The 20,531-nt window shown below is 32.9% G+C and overlaps 1 protein-coding gene and 1 pseudogene across 7 annotated transcripts; one reads left to right on the plus strand and one right to left on the minus strand.

The window, feature by feature from the left end:
- Positions 1–1,696: 1,696 nt before the first annotated feature.
- On the minus strand, positions 1,697–14,022 carry LOC141482864 (WD repeat and FYVE domain-containing protein 3-like). Of its 7 annotated transcripts, none has more exons than XM_074176727.1 (8): positions 13,871–14,022; positions 5,845–6,098; positions 5,521–5,757; positions 4,821–4,983; positions 4,547–4,723; positions 3,661–3,804; positions 2,595–2,706; positions 1,697–2,110 (listed from the first exon to the last, which is right to left on the minus strand). In XM_074176727.1, the coding sequence occupies exons 7-8, from the start codon at positions 2,660–2,662 to the stop codon at positions 1,873–1,875; spliced, it is 306 nt and encodes a 101-aa protein (XP_074032828.1). In that variant the 5' UTR covers positions 2,663–2,706; positions 3,661–3,804; positions 4,547–4,723; positions 4,821–4,983; positions 5,521–5,757; positions 5,845–6,098; positions 13,871–14,022; the 3' UTR covers positions 1,697–1,872. The 7 variants fall into 7 exon arrangements, with proteins under 7 accessions (XP_074032828.1, XP_074032831.1, XP_074032829.1 ...); XM_074176730.1 differs by lacking the exon at positions 13,871–14,022 and adding an exon at positions 9,620–9,640; XM_074176728.1 differs by lacking the exon at positions 13,871–14,022 and adding an exon at positions 8,532–9,075.
- A 609-nt stretch (positions 14,023–14,631) lies between these two features.
- LOC141482849 (oxaloacetate tautomerase FAHD2A, mitochondrial-like) lies at positions 14,632–16,615 on the plus strand (annotated as a pseudogene).
- The last annotated feature ends 3,916 nt before the right edge of the window (positions 16,616–20,531 follow it).

Below are 20,531 nucleotides of genomic sequence, written 5' to 3' on the forward strand. Positions count from 1 at the left end.
TTTACTTATCTTGTGTTTTGATTCTTGAAGATGTTTATACATTGTAGATTTTTTGTCCAAATTAGACGTGTTCACGGACACTTGACGTCAAAATTTCTACCGGTTTGGCTTGCAGAGCAGAGTTCACATTTCAGTTCTATACTTGATAATGGGGTTAACCCGAAACGTCGTATAAAATAATATAAACTAGTGGTAATTAGACAAAAAGTGTTTTTATTCATTTCATTAAAGTGATCATGAATTACCACAAATATAAACAAGTCATCAATCACACTATCACGCCACTGAAGATGACTGCCGCAGTTACAGTTGAAACGTTTGGAGATTATAACCAAAGAAGATCACGGCAGAACCCGGAAGCCAATCAAAACATTGACGCAGCCGTGAAAGCCTACATTCCTATGTCAAATATCTGTTCCCTTAATAGTTGAACGAACGTGACAAGTTTTTTGAAAAATAAAGGTTTCTGCTTTGACAACTTCTAGCAGTATTCTCGTTTTTCAGCCATCCGTTGTCTTCTGATAATTTATATCAATATTTTTAAAGATATAAAATTGCTTAAAACGGTACTTAATGCTAGTCAACCAGTAAGAAGAGTTTCATATAAAAATGTTCAGTGCATCTTATCTTTTTATTTTCTCTTGCTAGCTTTCACTTTTTTGCAACGCAGTAATCAACTAGTTTTAAATACTTGTACACACTAGACAATCACATGATTATAAAAATTAATGATATAAAACATAAAAAGAACTGTATAATAATAAAAATTATCGATTTAAAACAGTATTTCAAACATTAATAATAATAAACATATTTCATAAAAGTATTCAACAACAAATTCGAGGGTAAATTTTCGTTATGTGGACACCCGGCGATTTTGAAAAAAATTTTTGACTGTACTTACGTATTTTGATGCGTTGATTACGAATCGAAAGAAAAAAAAAGCGGCGCTCTCCCTTATTTAGAAAGTTATGGCCCTTCAAAGTTCAGAAAAGGGCAAGCAACTTTTCAGCCTTCTTTTCCACTAAATAAACTATTTAAAAACACAAGTATTTATTCACTAGGTCACCTTTACACCTTATTCCTCCTTCTTTAACACTTTTCACTTCAATAATCAACATTTTTTTTATAAAAAACTTACTTTAAAAACGAATGCTTTCCTGGTGACATTATTCTATTTTTAGGTTAGTTACTAGTGACATTTCAGAAAAAAGCGGTTGGTATTTGCCGTCGCCTACTATTTCAAATTCGTATATAATCACCAAAAACCAATTTACGATCTAAAGATGAAGGTTAAAAAACATTTGAATTACTTCAAGAATATGGACTGCATCAGTCGTACCAACCATATCATTAATCTTAAAAACGTAAAATACAGTGATATGTATCCAAAAAGCAGCTCCGTACATTTTTCAACATTTTTATAAGATAATGTTGATTATTGAAGTGAAAAGTGTTACAGAAGGAGGAATAAGGTGTAAAAGTGACCTAGTGAATAAATGCTTGTGTTTTTAAATAGTTTATTTAGTGAAAAAGAAGGCTAAAAAGTTTGCTTGCCCTTTTCTGAACTTTGAAGGGCCGTAACTTTTTAAATAAGGGAGAGCGCCGCTTTTTTCTTTCGGATTCGTATTCTACGCATCAAAATATGTAAGTACAATCAAAAAATTTTTTCAAAATAGCCGGGTGTCCACATAACGAAAATTTACCATCTTTTTATTAAAAAAGGTGTATCTGATCATTCACCACAAAAAATTCATTGACTTGAATAACCATGCTTTTTTTAGATGTAAATGGAGGTTCAACAGAATTTCTATGACATTCAACGTTCAGCTTTGAGAGCTGCATAACAACTTTGACAGACTCTAACTGGCTTCAGTTGCGTAGACGAGATATTTCACATTCAAACTTGCTGCACTTTGAACAGAATACCTGTCGGCAATTCCTACAATGGTGCTTTCTCTCATATATTGTGAATTTATTGCTGCATCCAGCACAGTAATCCGCCCCTTCGTCTTTCAACCAATGATCAGCAGCTCTTCCCGGGATGTCACAAACACTCCAAGAAAATACTCTACCTCGAGTATCACCCACGTACACGCAACGGTGATCTCTAAAAATAAATAATAATGGAATAATTATACACAGAAACATTACCCCTACAAGACTGAAGTTCAGGGGCTATGTTACCAACATAACAATTAAAATTGTGGCAGCAGGTGCAACTTATATAACACTTTCACAACTACTATGAGAAAAAACCTTTAGAGGAGATACAAATTTCATTTTTGAAGATATAGTCAAGTGATATTGGTAATTTTATGACAAGAGCAAAAAGACCTTAGTCAAAAATCAGTTGAACACATTTCATAGAATTGTATCGGTGTCTCAAGAGTGTGCACATTATTAAGATAAATTAATTGATGCTATAAAATTATTCTACCGAGTACTAGATTTCTCAAATATATTACCATGAAAGGCCAAACTCTTGAAACAATTGGACATTTTCATCACCTCTCAAGTGATTGTATTATCAAAAAATATCTGTCTCTGAAATTGAGAGTATGTTATACAATTAGCAGAACAGTTTTACTTACTTTGATACTGCCAAAGCTGTCACAGAAGCAGGTTCGGCATTATCTTTTCTGTCGTAAGCTGTGTGCATGGTGAGTTTACTTCTAAATACCAACTGTCTCTGCCATTTGAAACCTGAAATGTTTAAATAAAACAATACACTGCTTCTAACAAATTTTTTGCTTCAAGGTACTCTCGATTGATAGGACTTGTAAGGACAGGAACATCTTTTCTTTTTTCTATGTATGTAAATGGATAATTTATTGATTATGAAGTAATCAATACAAAGCAGGATTATTTACGTTTAGATTTTCCTACTGATGAATTTTCCTACTGAAAATAGTTCAATATTGTCAGCCTACATTAATAATTTGTTGAATTTTGGTTAATTTCAAACATATTTTCAGTAGAATCGATTGATGTACCATCAGAATCTTTTCGATTTATGACAGAAAAACATGAAAGTGTGATCAAAAATCGAATGAGCAGAAATAAAATATCCTTACGGGTCTAAGAGAGTTCAATGGATTATTGGTTTCTTTTTGGCTTCAGAAATCATAAAGAATCTGTGAGGCTTGTATCTGATTTGCTAGTTCTCATTCCTGATCCATCATCCACGTCAATGCTGGCACACTCGGCGCTATTACCGCCTGAATAAAAAAAAAATAAAATTCAATTTTTGTCAACCTCGAAAAAAAGGAGTTTATCAATTTGACATATATGGTATGTAATATCATTGACACTACGATATTTTCACATTTACTTCGATAGTATTCAATGCCAGGTATGAAATAATAAATAAATAAATAAATAAATATATATTGTTATAAGTTTTTTATAAGATTATTCTGTTTTTAAAGTTAAAGATTTTCATATTTTAATTAGTTGAATGTTAAAAGTTTGCATTTATTTTAGTAGTTAAAAGTTAAAAGTTTGTATTTATTTTGATAGTTCGATGTTAAAAGTTTTTCATATTATTATTAATTTGATGTTAAAAGTTCACATATTTTGTTAATTCAGTGTTGAAAGTTTGTGAAAATCAAAGTTATTCTTAGATGTTTAATTTTATTAGAAAGCCAGATACTTTACCTTTATTCAAATTCTTATCTGTATAATTGGAGTAATGTTCATGCCCAGATCAGGCAAAGTTGTGACTTATCAGTATTAGAGTATTTCAGATCATTTCCAAACAGCACAACTAACCAGAAACCATCAATCATCGGGATAAATACACTGAAAACAGTAAAGACATTAATACAACATAATAACATACAATAAAACAAATTTACACTACAAATTAATAACAAAAATTCAATTAACACTGACATTAGGAATTTTATCTGAAAAATGGTAAGAACACTCAGTACATGTTTTGGATTCAACTAAAGAGTAGCCAATCAGATTGATGAATTGAAAAGGAAGTGGTAACTTCTGAAAAATGATGAATGTTGGATTCAAAATTAGAAAAATTCAAAACAAAATGTGATGAAATGTAATCAAAATTAATCATTATTAGTATTAGTGAAAAATGGGTAACAGAAATCGTAGATATAATATGTGTGAACAGTAAAAAGTGACATGCACAATTTACAGATTTCACCATAGATTATTTTTGTATCAACTTAAAAAACGAGCGGGGGATATTTCTTGTGAAATTCTTTCTTCTACATTAATAGATTATAAAAAGGGTGTTCCAACTAAAACTTGACCATCCTTTGAGTCAGTATTGGACGTGTGATTGAAAATTTTAAAGAAGTCAATTTTCATTTCATCGGTAAAAGTCACTCTTTTTGGCGACACTTCACTAATATATCACCACAGCCGTTTAAGTAGTATGTCCTAGTGTTTATGTTTTTTCCAAGTTAACCCCCCTTTTTGATCCAAAATGAAGAGAAATTTAGATTCCTGCAGTTTTTTAACCATTCACTCAATTAAAAAAAATGTTATAATGAACTGAAACAATAAAATTACTCACTCATAGATCCAGTACCGGGAAAACGTTGATTTGCTTGACAAGTCGATGGTGTATGGGAGAAGGTTTAGTTGCAGTTTCCTTACAAGGTTTTGGTGATTTAGACTCTACCACAGGTTTGCAAGAAGTTGTAATGATTCTTTCTTCCTCAGGAACTTGAACATAATCTATTGACCACATCTATAAGTAAATGTTTAGTATATCAAGACCTACATTATTTGCCTAAATAATTATTTCTTGTAGCAAAGAAAACAAAATATATTTTACAAATTCTCACTCGAGTCACTCCATCAGTTGAACCAGTCATGATTACATTCAAGTGGTCCCATTCGTGAGTTTGTGAAAATGCTACACACAAAATTTGTTGCATTCTATCAGCTCTTCCTACGCATGTGTTTACATTTGATAATTCATCGCCATTTATACTCCAGACATGCAACCTGAAAAAAATATAAAAATAAAAGGTTGCATTAGAGCAATATTCATTTCAGCAATGATTTTTTTATCCATATTAACACAAATAATCCATACTGTTAAAGAACACAAATGAAAAGTGAAAAAAGCAAAAAAGATATCATCATATTACAAATCGAAAATAAAGAAATTGGAAAAAGAAACTAAAAGAACCTGGAACAGAGTAAATAGTGAATCAAATAAAGAAAAGGTGAAATCATAATTCAGCACGACATTATTATTTTTGGTTTAGTTAAATAGTATAAACAAGGGTGACAAGTTTTGTGATTTATCAACAGCAGTTACCAGCAAATTTATTGTGCTAAAAATCTACAAGAGTGGTAAGTTATGAAAGTATGATGAAGATTCCTATACAAATGCTACTTAGTCAATGCTATCAATCCTATGTAACCGGATTTTCTTGAAGGGATCCAACATCAAAATAACCCTGCATGAAATGAAGTAAAATTGAAATCAGCAGAGTAAACTGAAATTTTAGGTATACACAGATGTATAGAACTAACCAATTGGCAGCACAGGTTGCTATGTCTCCAGTTAAATCATTGACTGCGACTGCCGCCACTGGTCCCGCGTGATCTCTGAGCTGCCTGACAAAAACTCCTCGAGACAAGTCCCATATGATCGCCGTGCAATCTCTCGAACCAGATATGATGACATTGTAAGCCGGACTAGCTGCGAGGCAAATTATGTTTGATGCTCAGATTCTTCTACCTTGATTCATATTCCCACACTGTCACAACCTGTTTTCCAAAAATTACTGTTGAAATTAAAATTTTCGTAGTCGAAATGAATATTTCAGGATTAAACAAAAAAAAACTGTTACTTACCGAACTGGTACCTGCTGTAACAATCAACTTGGGAGACGGACAAACGCAAGCTAAAATCTCCCCGTTATTTTGTATCACACTTTCAGATACAAAAACAGCTTTGTCACTTTTGTAGTTTCCTATCCTTAATGAATGGTCTGCGAAGCCCCAGGCCACATATTTGTTGAATAAAGGAGGCATCAAGACGTTAGTTTGTTCGACTGCCAGGACAGTTCGTTCTATATGTAATATTTGAACTACAGGGCTCTTCACTTCTGCAATGAAAATCTGAATCAGTATGAAATATTTTTCAACATTTTGTAAAAGTTATGGAAAATGAGAAATTTAAACTTCTGTTTTTTTTACCACTTTCATTTGTAACTAATGTTGTTACTGTAGTTTCGTCCTATAAGAACATTTTTCACTCAGTTTTCTGGGGCGCGATTTCAAGACCGTTAAGGCTCATCCATTCCCATATTAATGCGAGCGCGGTGTTTGCTCTATTAATAAGCAGACTTGGTTTCTCTGCCCTCACCACCAATGCCGGGTTGTCAGCAAAAGATGCTGTCGAGCAGTGATGTTTTTCGGGAACGAAAAATTGTGCCAATACAAAAATGAAAATTGTACTAAATTACGTTTAATTGTACTGCACTATGTAATATCATGGAACATCATAATAATATAAGTGTTCTGTGAATCTATGATCATATTATGAATATATGAATCATAATACAGGGGTGGGTGGAATTTTCATATCAAAACATGTACATAACACTTTTTTCAAATCGTCCTTTTTCTTGCATAATTTATTTTTTACATGATCTGAAAATAAGCATCCAGAACCAGAATCAAAAAATAAAATGGAGATATTGCACAAATTATGCCAGGCAAAAGTGAATGAAAGACAAAAACCCTTTTAATATTTATTGAATCAAATTAAATTTGAACAAAATAGTACTTCTTCAATTGACAGTTTAACTGTAACTAAAATTAATTCTCCGAATCTACTAAATTAAATTATTAGGAACTTTCCTTTCACTAAACTTATCACAGGATTAAATAATAATTCTCACATTAGGACTCGTATCTCATAAATTGGATAAGTCATCAACTTCAGTATCATTAATTAAATTTTGTCCTTTAAAATATTTTGGTTACCACTTTGGGACAGATTTTGCAAAGTAAACACTTTGTTTTACATGCAATATACTGTTGCAGGTGATATTTTCAATCTATTCCTTACCCTATTTTTAATTGAGTTAAGGCTCGAGAACACCCTTTCAGCTGCTGCTGATGAGTGTGGCAGGCAGAGAACTATTTTAACAATCACCATTAGATTCGGAAACATTGGCTGTGCTAATTCATTTTTGGTTTTAACTATTTGTCGCCAAAATGAGGTCACATCTGATTCGTTAAAGGAGTTTGCCATTTCACACATTATTTGCCATTCTGTATTAACAGTTTCCAAATCCAATTTCAAATATGGAAATAAGTGGTACCATTCTGTAATAGACCGCTTAGATCCATTTATAATTTTATTAGGAATGAATTGCTAGCAAACATCAAGTTCTTCAAGGGTCTTCAAAATTGAATCTTCGTCTAATTTGTATTGAAACTTTAATCAAAAAGTCCAGACACCTTAATTTAAAATTGTGCAATTCTGTAGGTGGAATATTTAGATTAGGATCTTTTTCGATGACATCAACCTTAGCACCTAAAGACAGTTCTTCTAAAGGTAAAAAATTATTTGGATTATTGGGTACTTATGACAGGAAACTCAAATCCATTTTGAAAATTGGATTTTTCAATGCATTGTAAATGGCCCTAGCTATCAAATCTTTGTGATCTATGATTCTATGCTGGAAATATAGTGTGAGGGAACTCCATTGCTCCAAAATACGATCAACTACCATCTGAAAAAAATTGATGACTTGTGGATTCATATTTTTATTACTATTACTACTCACTCCTCTGGACAGCCATCTTGTGGTACTGAAATATAAAATTTCATGATTTTTTGTGGAACAAAAATCTTGGAATTCGTTTTGGTTTTTCCTTAATATAAAAAACAATAAAATAATTGAGTCACAGTGTCAACGTCAACACTCAACACTGTCAAGTTGACATTTGACACTGTTGACAGTGTCAACAAAACATCATTTTATTATGTTCATGGGTCATGGCCCATGGGGACTGTTATCGAGATCGTGCGTTTGACAAAGTATCGACAGAATGAAATACAGCGATATAATATACGTATGCTGGACTGCGATACATCATCTGCATATTAATTCATAACTCGAGACTATTGTCTATCTATCAAATGTCGAATACAAATTTTATTTTTAGAAAAAGAAAGCAAAATTGTACTAAAATGGCGAAAGAGGTACTGCCGTACTGCATTTAGTTCGATTGTACTAGATTCAGTACAATTGTACTGCACGTAACACCACTGCTGTCGAGCATCCCTCCGAAAGGTCCTGTCTCAGCACGACATCATAGACTACGTTCCACAGTGTTGGTAGCCTTGTGGGCCACACACCAGCGTTCTTCATAAAAGATACTCGGACTTGAAGAAAAGATAGTTGCTGACTCCAATATACCGTAGTTACGGTAGAATTATTCCCATTTCGCGGTGTTGAAGGCATTTTTGACATCTATTAGATATATTACATCTAACCTAACCTAACGTAACCTAAAACAGTTACCGATATCAATAACGAACGTAGTTTCGAATGTTGAATTTAGAAAAAGTTTTCATTCTGAACTTCCAACCTGACCTCCAATTCAGAACGAACGTATTTTCGAATATTTCATTTAAAAAAATATTTATTTCAACATGTGACAGAGCAGATTGTCCGTCACGACCTACTTTCAAGAGTGGATACATCTTAAATGTAACTGTTGTCCCGCCATCTGAAATGAAGTAGTCGAAGCTTTGGCTCCTAACACAGAAACCGTTGTTCAAAAAGAAATAAAACAGTCTGCGTTTCATGTTATTGACGTATGTTAGCATTCTCTGAAAAGAATTATTTTTTTGACATAGATGAACGTTATTAAACTCTTTCTCTTTCTATTTTAGTCAACTAGTGAACCCGAGATCAAGCGATGGGAAATTGTTTTTCATTTTACGTTTAAGCGGATACAACCATCTTTCATATCACCGCATCCTGTTGGTTTTTCCATGTGTTAAACAATTATCAACAGGGAATTCATGAGAATTCAAGAGAGGAATAGGTTAAAGTCGGATATGCCAAGGTCACTAACACTGACGCCTTGCATCACAACGATAACACACCCATATTATCTACAAATACTTAATAATCCAATAAACGTTCGCGTACTTTCGGCTCATCAATTCATAATTATCGTAACAGATAGGTATTCAAATGAAAATTTTTGCCAAAAAAATTATCCTATCAAATTTGTCTATTTCTAGTCATGTGTGTCGAAATAACCAATGAAACCATCATTACACTGATAACTACCCATGGATAGTTTTCACGGGTAGTTATCACTTATGTCATGACATTGCTAAGCAACCAACACAATAAAATAGTTTGACATTTCAGTAATTCAATTTATTTCGAAAATGTCACTTCCAAATTCCATAAAACCTTATTTGAATATTGATCAGGAACATCATAACCAAATAATCAATAGTATGCGTGGAAACACCTATGCAGTAACCGAGGCAAATACAGCAAGATCAACGGAATATCATTATACGAATTGTTCTTTTAATAACTGTGTGTTCTATAAATAATTTTGTTCGAATTGCAAAAAATTTTCTCACCGAATATCCCTCGAACATTGAAAAATAACTCTTAATTTTATCACAACTTCCTCAAGCACGTTATTTTAGGTTACCAAATAACGTGCTTTCGAAAACTGTGATAAAATTATTTCGTTAGTTATCAATGTACTTGGGATATTATAGCTGAAAATTAATCAAGCTCAAACTGCAGACCCACTAGAAAGAAGAGTCGTTAGTTATTAAGGTAATAAAAAGCAAAATATCGGCACATTTCTCTCCTACATTCGTTTTCTTCAAACCGGTTACCTGCCTGCATTATGTGTTTCCCGATTTCAGTCAATTCAGTGCTTGGTTGCGTGTAGGACTTGATTGTCTCTCGTACAATATTTATCTTATCATCCATCACAAACGCAACAGTTTCGTTTGTTGTAATTTTTATGTAATTCTTGAAATCATTTTATCATGAGTGCGAATCTTTTTTATAATACAAGATTAATATTACGTAGAGCTACTTCGAAAGGTGTATCAGCATCAGTTTCGAGAAATTTTTCGGTATCGTTTCCCAAAAAATGAGGCTGGTTCAGTACAAATTGCAATCGGGGGGGCAGCAACAGCTGGGGGCACAGCTCACCATCGGGGGAGATATAATCGACATTAGCGCAGTGGACTCTTCCATATCCAACTCTCTCGTTGCTTTCTTAGCGAAGGAGGTGGCATATACGAAAAAGCTAAAAGATAAACATCCATGTTTCTATTATTCCAGGATGGTTTGGTTGCATAGATTTTTATAGACAGATCCGGCATCAGCCTAACTGATAGATATATTTATTTTTAGTTTTCACAATAATTTCGACTTTTTACTCATAACTTTAACTCGTAATTTTGACTCAAGTCAAACTCATAAGTTTCAGGTTTAATGCTGAACTAGTAATTTCAGCTTTGATGTCAAAATATTGACTTTAAATCCACAATTCCGATAACAGCGTTAAAATTTAATCTTCAACTTTAGAGTCAAAATCAATTTTTTAACTTTCAGTTTCGATTTTAAACTCAACATTTTCGGTTTTGGCGACAAAATCAGGATTTTCATTCTCAATTTCAATATTGATATTTTGACTTCAAGCTCGTAATCTGTCGAGTATTTGGGTCGAAATTTCATCTTAAAGCTTGTATTTTCGACTTCATACTCAATATTTCGACTTTCAACTCTTAATTCAAATTTCTAGTTTAAACACAATTATGTCATCAAAATCCAATTTTTTTTCTACTTCTGACTAATTGGCCCAAGGTATCGACTCAAATATTCCACACTCAAACGAGGAGCAAAAATTTGATCAGTGAGGTAGTAAAGCAACTTATTGATTTAAAGAAAATCACATGGAGCCCAAAATAAGCATAAAATGATAACGTAGCCTGAATCAACAAAATGTTATTTCCATCAAATGAAGACAAAAATTTGAGAACAGTAAAAAATTAGCCTGAAACTATGCTGATATTATTTCTTGAAAATAATTGCAAAAATCCAAAGTCGTTCTGCTAGCTTAAAAGATGTGTTTCTAATGGAGTTCTCATGTAAGTTTCAGTATAGTCGGCAACAAAACATAATTCCGTGACAGTTTCACGTTACTCGTGTTCTAGCGAAAATAGTATCATTAGTTCAAAATTGGAAGTAGGTACACTTCAAAAAACTATTGTTGATGCTTTAAAACTGGATCAGGCTACAATTCGATATAATATTTATTCAGTCTTGAAAATTATTAGTGTGAACATAATCTTAATTTCATTGAAAGATCATATTGTCAAATGAAATGATAACGTTTTTTTGACTATTTGATTTGAAATGATCAATCAATTCCAATTGAAAACTTTCTGAATTATCGTTAACAAAATACTCATTACATTATCATTTAGATAAATATTTTGCAATGTATTTTTTGTTGTTGTTCATCAAAAATAATAATTATGATATACGAATACTAAAATCGCATGACTTCTTCAATTTGGTATGCATGTTTGATAACAATTGATATTGAATATCTTGCATTTGTTGTTTTGAAGTTTCTATTTTCACACAAGGACAAATGTTGCATAACAGAAAGCAGAACCATTCTTAATCTTGATCTGGGGCTGAAGCCCTAGGCTAGACCCTATAAAGCTGTAATATGTTCAATGTTTTTAGAGATATGCCAAATTGACATTTAATGGATTGATGATAAAATTAGCAGGTGGAAACTCGACAGAAATTATATCAGACATTTTCGATTGTTGCAATTTGTGCATATAATTTTTTTATGTTGATTCGTTTACAAGTGAAAGTATTACAAACTGAAATTTTCATAGAAATTTGAACTTTTTCCACAATGTAATGATATTCATTTTGAAATATATAAATTTACCAACCAAAATAAATATTTTAAATAGGTACGGGTCTGTACAGGTGAACTTGCCGGTAATATCAATAATAATATTTGAAAGTAATATCAATAATAATATTTGAAAGTCTTCGCACCGTGCTGTGTTTACAATCTTCAACAAAAACGTCAATTCGGTATATCTTTGAAAGGATACTATATTTTTTCTAACTGAAATTTCCATTCCTTTCTATCGATCTCATTCAAGATTTCTCAAAACAATAGACTTTCGTACCAGAGTAGTACCACTGAATAAGATGTATTTCTGATCGAAATATCGCTACTAATCATTAGAATTTTAAAATACCAATGCAGTGTATCCGAGTTCTATTTTCAGATAGTTCACTGTCATTGAGATGGTTAAAATAGTCATGAATTCGCTTCATCCTTATATTTCTCGTTTAAGACAGAGATTTAGGTTTAGGAACACTCTTTGCAATTGTTTCTGATGAATAATTTATCAGTGAATCATCACTTTGTAGATATTGTAACCTTTCGTGTTTTCGAATTGTTTTGTTACTTTTTTCAGATTCCACCATTCCTGAAAAAACTATTTTGTCAAAATGACCATTTTTTCTAATAATCACAAAACAATCAGAGATAAACAATTTTTTCACTGAAATACCGAGATGAAGAAAATTTTTCCCATTTTTAATTTTTCTGCGAAAGTGGGTATTTTTTCAAAACTTCATTCGTTTCAAACTCATCTGAAAATCAGTTTTTTCACTACCGAGGTTTGAACTCAATGATGAAAGTTAAATCTGTTCTGTTTTTGGTTCAGGCACAATATTTCATCATAAATAGCGGCGGACACTTTTTGAAACACATTATGGGGGTAGTAGGTTCCTTTGAAAATTTTATATTACCTATAACTCTTTTCATTCAAAAGTAATCAGTAATCTATGAAGAGAAGAGTTGAAATTGTTACTTTTCCCTGGGACGCAGATGAAAACCCAACGTAACTGGCAGCGACAGTACAAAGTCATAGTGAACGTATTTTTTTGTATAAAATCTTTCGTAATTATATTTTAATAGTATTGAACTGAATTGTCTCTCGCCATTTCTCTCGGCTATATATTTATTCATTGTGAAATTTTTATTTTTTTCACATTAAACGAATTAATGGATATCTCAGTAACTACAGATAAGTCTACTAATACTTCACTCATGAAAAAATTTGACTCCAGTGAGAAAGTCATAGTTTTCGAGTTGTTTTTAAAAAGAAAAAAATGATAAACTTACTTAATAAATATTCTACAACAGTAATATTTTTGGTATGTTTTAACTACAACTTCTGATATTTCTATTATTGTTCAAAATATTTTAGAACATCTCAGTGTTATAATGATTATAGATATAGACAAAAAATTTATATCTGTCCTAAACTGTAAAGAGTATAGCGGTAACAAACTAAGAAATACAATCTGCCCCTGTCTGTTTCAAGACTATAATACCATGTAAGATACCATGGAAGTATTTCCTTTCAGAAGACCAAAAATATTTTCAACTCTATATCTTTCTTTTTCAGAATAGTTGCAGAAGGTAAATCCGTAACACCTCTCAACAAAGTTGAACTTTTATCCCCTATTACCAATCCAGACAAAGTTGCCTGTGTGGGACTTAATTATAGTGGACATTGTGAGGAGCAAAATATACCACTACCTCAAGAACCAATGATCTTCATATGCTTGAATCAAAATGAAATCAATACTGATGTTTTTTAAACTATAACCTTAGAATGATCTCAGAAGTTTAATCCCTTATATTATATGAATAATATAACACCAAAAATGCATGCATAAATTGTCATGTGTGGAACTGAATTTGTACATGAGATTGTCAGAAGCGAATATCTACTTTATAAGTAATAAATTCTTACCTTCGTTTTTTCAAATTTCACAACACATCCACTTACTAACAACTAACAAATAACCTAAAAATTTAATACACATGTCAACCATAAAAAGGTAACTGCTGTGAAGAACAGAAGAAGGAAGATCGGCGTTGGCGTGGTTGCGGTGTTGTATTTCCGTGGTGCATTCTCATTGGTCTGTTTTGCCAACTTCTCGCTCACTTTCCCAATATTGGATTCCTAATATTTACCAACTTATAAATCATCTTAATAAGTGAATTAATCACATTTGAAAATTAGTAAGTCCACATTTCCAGATTTATTTCAAATATAATAATTATAATAATAATGGTTGTTATTATCATGAAAGAAAACAGAAAAATGAAATTAGTAATTACAATATCCGTATCTTTCGTCACGTTTAAGGGCAGTCATATTATAGAATTTTCTCTGGATGTTTCGCCATCACCAATCAAATCAATATCAATGTTGTTTAAAGAATATTCACTCATCATCCATATATACTATGATTTGAAACTGGATAAATCAGCAATATATTCAGTGACTACATTTACTAGATTGGAAAGATATGAAAATAACTACCTATATAATTTTTAGGACTTATATTGGCTCAATATGTTTCTCATAATTTCAATATTTCTCTAATGGCCCAATAGGGAATTCATACTGTGGCCAATGTAGTGTGCTACTTTTGGGTTCTAAGTGGTCTACGATGTAGGCTTGTAAGACATTCATCTAGTAGTTTAACAATTGGATTTATTGTACGTATGTATACGTATGTATACGTATGTATTTATATGTTCCATTCTTACCTGTTAGTTTTTTATTGTATTGTAATTGCTTTTTTTTTTCATATCACCCTGTTTCATTAGAATCGTTTACCTAATTTAGTTTTGTTATTACCTACTGTTATATATAGAAGACATTATAGAATAGTTTCACGTACCAATCCAACTGAAAACGTGTCTTGAATAAAATTTATTGTGAAAATTGTATAACTATTATCATAGCTACCAGTAGATTTAGATAACAAGTGATATTGCCAATACAATAAACATTTCACATCAATGTTTTACAGGGTGTTGATTGGGAAGTGGAACTGGCAGTAGTGATAGGGAAAAAAGCGAAAGCAATAAGAAAAGACTAAGTCAATGACTACATATTCGGATACACAGTGGCTCAAGATATCAGTGCTAGAGACTGGCAGAAGAAACGGAACAACGGGCAGTAAGTCTATGGATACATTTTGTCCTCTAGGACCGGCTGTAGTCACTAAGAACAAAGTCGATCCATCTAATCTAGCAATTAAATCTTGGGTTAATGGAGTTCAGAAACAGAATGGAAATACATCGGAACTTATATTCAAGATAGACTTCTTGGTATCTTACCTGTCTCAGTAAGTTAAAAATTGTTTTCGCATAGCTCATACATATAGTTACTTACCGTTAAAAATATAGTTACCTATAAATTATTGAACTTCTGAATGATCTAAGTACAGTGACACAGTAATGGATATATCATGAAAATAATATCAGTTTCAAGCGTTTTGTTTATAAAAAAATGAGATCTAACTCTGTGTTACGAATGGCATTCTGTAAAAAATAGGTCAAAATGGGACATTATCTCAAAAACATAGTTATCTATCAAGTATTGAACTTATGAATATGAATGGCATGTCATAGTAATACATAGATTTTGATATCTCACAAAAATTTAAAAAAACAAGTAGAGAACTACACTTAATAGATAATAGTAGTTGGGTATGATTTATGAAACGTGTATCATACATTTTCTTGATTTGATCAGGAAGTCATTTTTTATACATCTAACTTTCGTATTTCAGGATTGTTACCCTCTATCCAAGTGATGTCATACTGACGGGTACTCCTGTAGGTATGCATAGAAACCCACCGGAATATTCTGGAGAGTGAAATCGAAGGGATTGGAAGGCTGAAAAACATGATAGTCTGATTTCTTGCGAAAGGAAGACTACAAAGGAAAGCAGAATACCTATAGAATCAGTCCGAAAGACAATATTTACGATTTAGAGGGATATACAAAAGTACAGAGACCTATGACAATAATGTTAAAAACTGCTCTCCAAATACAAGAACAGGTTTGGTTTTCATTGAATGATAGATGTCAGTTCACTGTTTCATTGTGGGAATAAGATAAATATAGAGTTTGAATAAACTTAAACTCCCTAGGTTACTTAATCTACTAATTGTTGGATGAAGCTTTTTTGATGTGTGGGATTGATTATATTTGAGAATCTCTCATGTGTATTAAGTTGACACATATTCAGTGTTACTATCTGCATTCAGTTTTGAAGGCCGTCGTAGCTTGGAACTGCATTCTAATGTTTTGCCAGCACGAGTGGCTGTCTTCTTCAGAAGTTTATTCATCTTGATGATTCATGGATCATCAAGATGAATGAACCTTTGAAGAAGCCAGCCACTCGTGCTGGCGAAACGTTAGGATGCAGTTCCAAACTACGATGGCCTTCAAACCCGAATGAAGATTGTAACACTGAAAATCTCGACCGCAAAAGCCTTAACCAATTTTTCACAAATATTGTTGCAACTATTAGGTATGTCATATATGTTCAAGTTATATATTATTTCTATGCTTATTTAATTTATATATTTTCTGCATTGCTCAGTCAGACTCGTGTTCATCTTAAATTTTATCAGGACATGTTATTTCTTGACATAACCTTGTTATCCTAATAAATTGTTATTTCTATAAAAACTTTGTTTGATTTTTCAACTGTAAATGTGAAATTTGAAAAAGATATGGTTATATTGATAAATATGTCAATTTTACTGAAAAAGTTTTTTACACCTATAAAATGTATTTGCAAAAAGAGTAGCTACAATTGCTATTTTCTTTCCTAAATTTCCAAATTTATTAATACCTATGTTTTGAATTGTGCATTTACTATTAAAATAATTAACGAAAAAAGATGGGGTGGGGCAAAATTTCGGCCGTATATTCATATATTTTTTTACTAATTTCGTAATATTTGCCGGTAATTGTGAATGTTCTTTGTACTTTTGTTTTAGTTTCTACCACATTAACAATTAAGATTCCATTCATATCTTTGACATTTTCACATTTAAGGTCATGTAGTTCATGCCTTCGACATGCTCCCATTATTCCAAAAATCATTGCTACCTAAAACAAAAAAAATGATTATAAAATAAAGAAAAAAATGACAATAAAAAGATTCAAACCGGCGTCTTGCCAAGCCGTCAAGATCGAAGTCAACTCCTTCGCTCGCTACGCCACGAGGTACCTTAATAAGTTTTGGGAAATTAATAAAATATATCTTGCATATGTCAAATAGAAAAAGTAATTATGACAAAATGAGTATTTAAAAATATAATGTTAGGTAGATATGTACTTACTTTTATAAATAAGTATATTTCATCGGGTGCTTCGTCGATAAACGTTTTCAATTGTTCAGGTGAAAATATTTTTGATTTTTTTCCAACACATCCTTCGGACTTTTGCTTTAATAACGCTTGTAGCTTCTTATATTTTGAAATGTCTATATTATGGTTGATGTTTATCAACGATTTTATTATTGAGTAATGTGTCCATATACATATACTAGATGATTTTATAGTTTCTATCAATACTTGAAAATAGGCAATCAAAACATTTTCCGAGAATGTCGAAATATTATTTGTATTTCTCCAGTCCATAAACCGTTGATATAGTTTTTCGTACACTTTCTTAGATTTTTGGGGTAAAAGATTTTTTGTTGCATTTCCAGGGCGAGGACGCGCTAGAACTGCAGTTCAAGACCGATTTTTGGTCTTAACCGCGAGAAGACAACCGACAATCACAGCACCTGAGTTGGTTAACGTGTTGCACCAGACGCACCAGGTAACCATTGGTCGTGATACTGTCAGAAATCGACTGCATGACGCAGATCTCCACAACAGAAGGCCACTTAGATGTCCACCTTTGTCGAGAGGCAATCGCGGTAGAAGATTAGAGTGGTGGCAAGAACATCAAAACTGGGATGCAAATGATTGGGCCACAGTTTTGTTTACAGACGAATCCAGATTTGGATTTCATCCAGATTCTCGTCGAGTAAGACTGTGGAGACGACCTGGAAATAATGAACGTTTGAGACACGTCCAGGAAGTCCACACATGCAGAGGTGGTACAGTAATGCTATGGGGCGGAATCATGATCGGCGGCAGAACCGATCTCGTTTTTCCAAATCGCTCCCTCACAGCTCGACAGTACCTCGACACCATTCTTCTACCTATCGTCCGTCCGTTTGCTGGTGCTGTTGGTGAAAACTTCCACCTAATGCACGATAATGTTATTCTGAATACAGCTCAAAGCCCCCAAAACGAAGAAAAATAATATATGAAAAATATTCCGTACAGGAAGCTATAGGACGTCTCATGTTTTTAGCGGTTGTCACTCGTCCAGATATATCATTCTCAGTGAGCAGAGTTAGCAGATATTTGGAAAATCCAGGAAAGCAGCACTGGAAAGCAGTCAAACGTATTTTCAGATACCTAAAGGGTACTAAAAGTTATGGAATTCTATACAATGGTGGGAGCAACGAATATTTAAAAGCGTATTCAGATGCAGATTTTGCAGGAGACATTGATACTAGATATTCAACAACTGGCTATGTTACTTTATTATCAGGTTGTCCAGTTACATGGACATCTCAACGACAAAAGTGTTGCAACATCCACGACAGAATCTGAATATATTGCAGCTTGGGATGCCGCACGAGAAATAATATGGTTGAGAAGGTTGCTTAAAGAAATTGATGTTGACGTTTCAAATCCAACGGAACTTTTTGTTGATAATAGAAGTGCTATAAACTTGATGAGCTATAATGATCGTCACAAACGAAAAAAATATCACTGTTGTTTACACCCAATCAGAAAACCAGTTGGCAGATATTTTAACCAAACCCTTACCACGAGAAAAATTTTCAACAAATCGACAAGGTCTGTGGGTAACGTCTTCGAAGTGAACAAAGAGTGGGAGTGTTGAAGTAATCCATGTTCACTTCATTTCGATTGATCTTGTTTTTATGATTCCTTGGAAATCGTTGTTGATTGAATGAGTTTTAATGTCATTGTTAATACATATAAAATGTATCGTTTGTATATTCATGATTAAAACCTGGTTCAGTAGAGTTTACAGTTCGATTTCCTACAAATTACAACAGGTAATACTGCTAGACAATTCTATCTCTAACCCTCATTCCTTCTACAGCAAATTGTCCTCTCCATTTCTCCATGAAAGCCATTTTCAATACATTCCTTTCCCGAATATTCTGAGGGAATACTATACATTCTGCACCCATCACTTCAACTATTCGAATTGATACTTCATGTATTGCTCGATGAACTGCAGTTCGACTCAAACTGCAAAAAAGTTTCCTCACCAACACCCCTTTATAGCTATATCGCCAGCTTACAGTAGGTCGAGAGAATGAATTCATCTACATAGGCATAAAAGCATATATCCTACACTAATATTCTTCCCCTTTTGGGCAGGTTTGAAGAACATAAATCTTTGTTGAGATAATAGATCAAGCATCAAAAATCTAGTCTCTGATAAGTTATTTGTCCCTATCTTAATAACTAAGCTTATATGTGTGTGTGTCTCCCTCAAGGTGGCTTGCAGAACAAGAATGGTTTTAGAGTTACAAACTTAGGTCTGCAGTGCTCTGTCCGTACAACAATTGTGATCGGTACAACAGCGGTTAACTACTAACTACTGCTACTACTGTATTAGGCATTCATGCAAGGATGTCTAGTCTTATAGCAATACTAACACGAGGAAGCGGTATTCAGATGAAAGAAAGCCTAAAATGAAACAATTCACATTAGATGGAAACGGTTCACTGGAAGTGATGTCCGGGACGATACGTCTGGAGTCTGGACAGAATGATCAAGCTCATTCTCTGAATATATGAGTTGTCTCGTTGATAAATATCAACTCGCCTGTAGTGTCGTGTGGCCTATAGGTTTACTTTTGTCCCAAGAAGCCAAAATTCAAATCAGTAAGATTCTGTTCTCCATAAGCAATTGAATCCAACAAGTGAGTTGAATGTTTTACCAGCATCCAAATGCCAAGAATAAAAATTTCCTATTCTTATAAAAGATGATCATACTTGATTAATCCGAAAAATCGAGAAGTTTAGACATAAACTCGAAAATTAGCAAATGGCTACCAAAAGTATCACAACAAATTTTGAATTTCGGCGGCAAGACATTCACGGAACCAAAGTCGTCAATTCACCGTTCCGTGTTCCGTCGGAGCACGGAATCCTTAAAGGGATTCGAATATGTGTTCGAATATAATTAATGCGTTCGAATATATCCTTGTATAGTTGTTTGTCAGTGAATGAGAACTAAACGAATGACGAGGTATTAAAATATCCCAAAACTTTCAAGGAAGTATTCATTTCAGGTTTAGATAGTCGTCGACCTCAAAACAGAATAAATGACAAAATGAAACCGTAACACCGTATAGGATGAAACTGCAGTAACGTTAGTTACAAATAAAAGCGGTAAAAACATAAAGAGTTTCATTTCTCTTTTTTTCATTATGATTTCCTACCACGTAGTGACGGCTACATCCACCAATTTATTAATGATTCAATATCCATCTC

Source organism: Leptinotarsa decemlineata, unplaced genomic scaffold (genome assembly GCF_025532065.1).
Source record: "Leptinotarsa decemlineata unplaced genomic scaffold, Ldec_3_MD MMD2_tig00002082_RagTag_RagTag, whole genome shotgun sequence".
NCBI lineage: Eukaryota > Metazoa > Arthropoda > Insecta > Coleoptera > Chrysomelidae > Leptinotarsa > Leptinotarsa decemlineata.

Bases quoted from the DNA above. Each gene is read 5' to 3' on its own strand.
- LOC141482864 (XM_074176726.1), bottom strand. The intron at 5,758-5,844 runs GTAAGTAACAGT...TTTGGAAAACAG, and splicing joins TTACAGCAGGTACCAGTTCG to GTTGTGACAGTGTGGGAATA.